Genomic DNA, 1,624 nt, shown 5'->3' with positions numbered 1-1,624 from the left:
ACACACACACACAGACATTATATCACACACATATATATATATATATATATATATATACACACACACACACACACAACACTCAAACATTACCCTAATGAAGGCCATGTCCAGTACAACACAAAACCAATTCACTACACTAAGTGAAGATACAGGAAAAAGTTTAAAAATGAACCTGTTCTTATAAAAAGTTAAAAAAAATTCCTTGATGCTTGCCAGCTGTGGTAGTAAGAGAAGGAGAAAGAAAATTGCTAAATGGAAAGTAGACGCAGATGAAATAGGGTGAAGGGGAAGGCAAAGCCTTGAGTGAAGGCAAGTACCAAGGAAGGGGGGAGGCAAGGGAAGTCACCGGGAAGAGCTTACGAGTTAAAAGACAAGAGATATAAAAACTTCTGAACACATGATCCTGCAATGATGGTGGATGCAGGAAAGACATGCAGTGACCAGATTTGGGAGGCCATTCGGACTAGACCCATGAATGCATGTACAGATTTGACAAAGGATCTGACCATACGTGTATTTTGCTATACTGCCCATATATCCATGAATCTAGTAGAGCATACAGAGAATAAAGTTATAAAACCTGTTTCTGTATCACTGAGTGCCTTAAAAAATGAGTCACTTGGTGTAGAGGCTCAGGACCATGGTCTCAGGAGACACCAAGGTCAGGTGGTACAGCACAGTCTACGATGACCATGTTCTGTATCTTTCTTTGGAAAATAACAACTGGGCTCTTAAAGCTTGTGAATGGCCGTCGAAGGGGCCACTAGTCATCTCCCCCATCCTGAGCAAAGAATAAAGAAATAAATAGAAGACATGTGAAAACAATTGGTCTAATGCACTCATTAACCCCATGAACTGTCTCCTCAATCTGCAACCAGAACGAGATGATGCACAGCTACCGCTGCCAACCGCTCTAGAAGGGAGCATGCGAGAATAGCTTGCATAATGAAGGAGGGAACTTGCAACAAAACTCCAGATCATAAAATAGATCAGGTTCCCTGGCCAGATAGAGATTGGTACAGTCCCCAAGACTACGGGCCTAGTTCAGGTCTAGATCTGAACTCACCCTGTTACCCTAAGTGGGGCTATGCCCAGTGCAATTCAGCCACACCATGTGAAGATACAGAAAAGAGTTTAATCACTTGTGCACAAGTAGGAAATGGACAGTGATTTAGCACTTTCTAAAGGTCCACCTTAAAAATGTCTGTATCAATATAGGGCCTATATATATTCTGTAAACGCTAGCAGTCATGACTACACATTCCATTTTCAAGTATTTTTATCTTATGAAAGATAATTTGTCCCTAGTTATAAATTTTACCTCTCATAGGTGTCTTCAATAGCTGAAAATGTTACCTTGAGAGAAAGGAAGGGGTGCAGTAAAGGCAATTCCTATTTTTAACCCAACATTGACTTCTTCAGAATGTCACATTCCGGAATGTCACATTGGATTTTCTCATGTTCTGGACCTTTTATTTTAATGGTTTTCATACACTAAGAAACCATGGCCCTGACTCAATTTTCAGCTGACTAACAGACAGGTCTACAATAAAAACAATAACACTAGGGAGGAATCTACACTTTACTGTCATCAACCACTTGAGTTTTTTTTTTTTTTTTTTTT

The 1,624-nt window shown here is 39.8% G+C and overlaps 1 protein-coding gene across 1 annotated transcript in view; it reads right to left on the bottom strand.

The window, feature by feature from the left end:
• Positions 1-681: 681 nt before the first annotated feature.
• Positions 682-1,624, bottom strand: part of LOC101662002 (60S ribosomal protein L27a-like) — a 1,467-nt gene continuing 524 nt past the window's right edge. The window contains exon 2 of the mRNA XM_030885722.2: positions 682-781. Within this exon, the coding sequence (XP_030741582.1) occupies positions 682-781 (100 nt within the window). The remainder of the gene's footprint in view (positions 782-1,624) is intronic.

The sequence above is a fragment of the Echinops telfairi genome, unplaced genomic scaffold (assembly GCF_000313985.2).
Source record: "Echinops telfairi isolate 266 unplaced genomic scaffold, ASM31398v2 ScPeMD7_41;HRSCAF=154, whole genome shotgun sequence".
Classification (NCBI taxonomy): Eukaryota; Metazoa; Chordata; class Mammalia; order Afrosoricida; family Tenrecidae; genus Echinops; species Echinops telfairi.
This window is presented reverse-complemented; position numbering and strand designations above follow the sequence as displayed.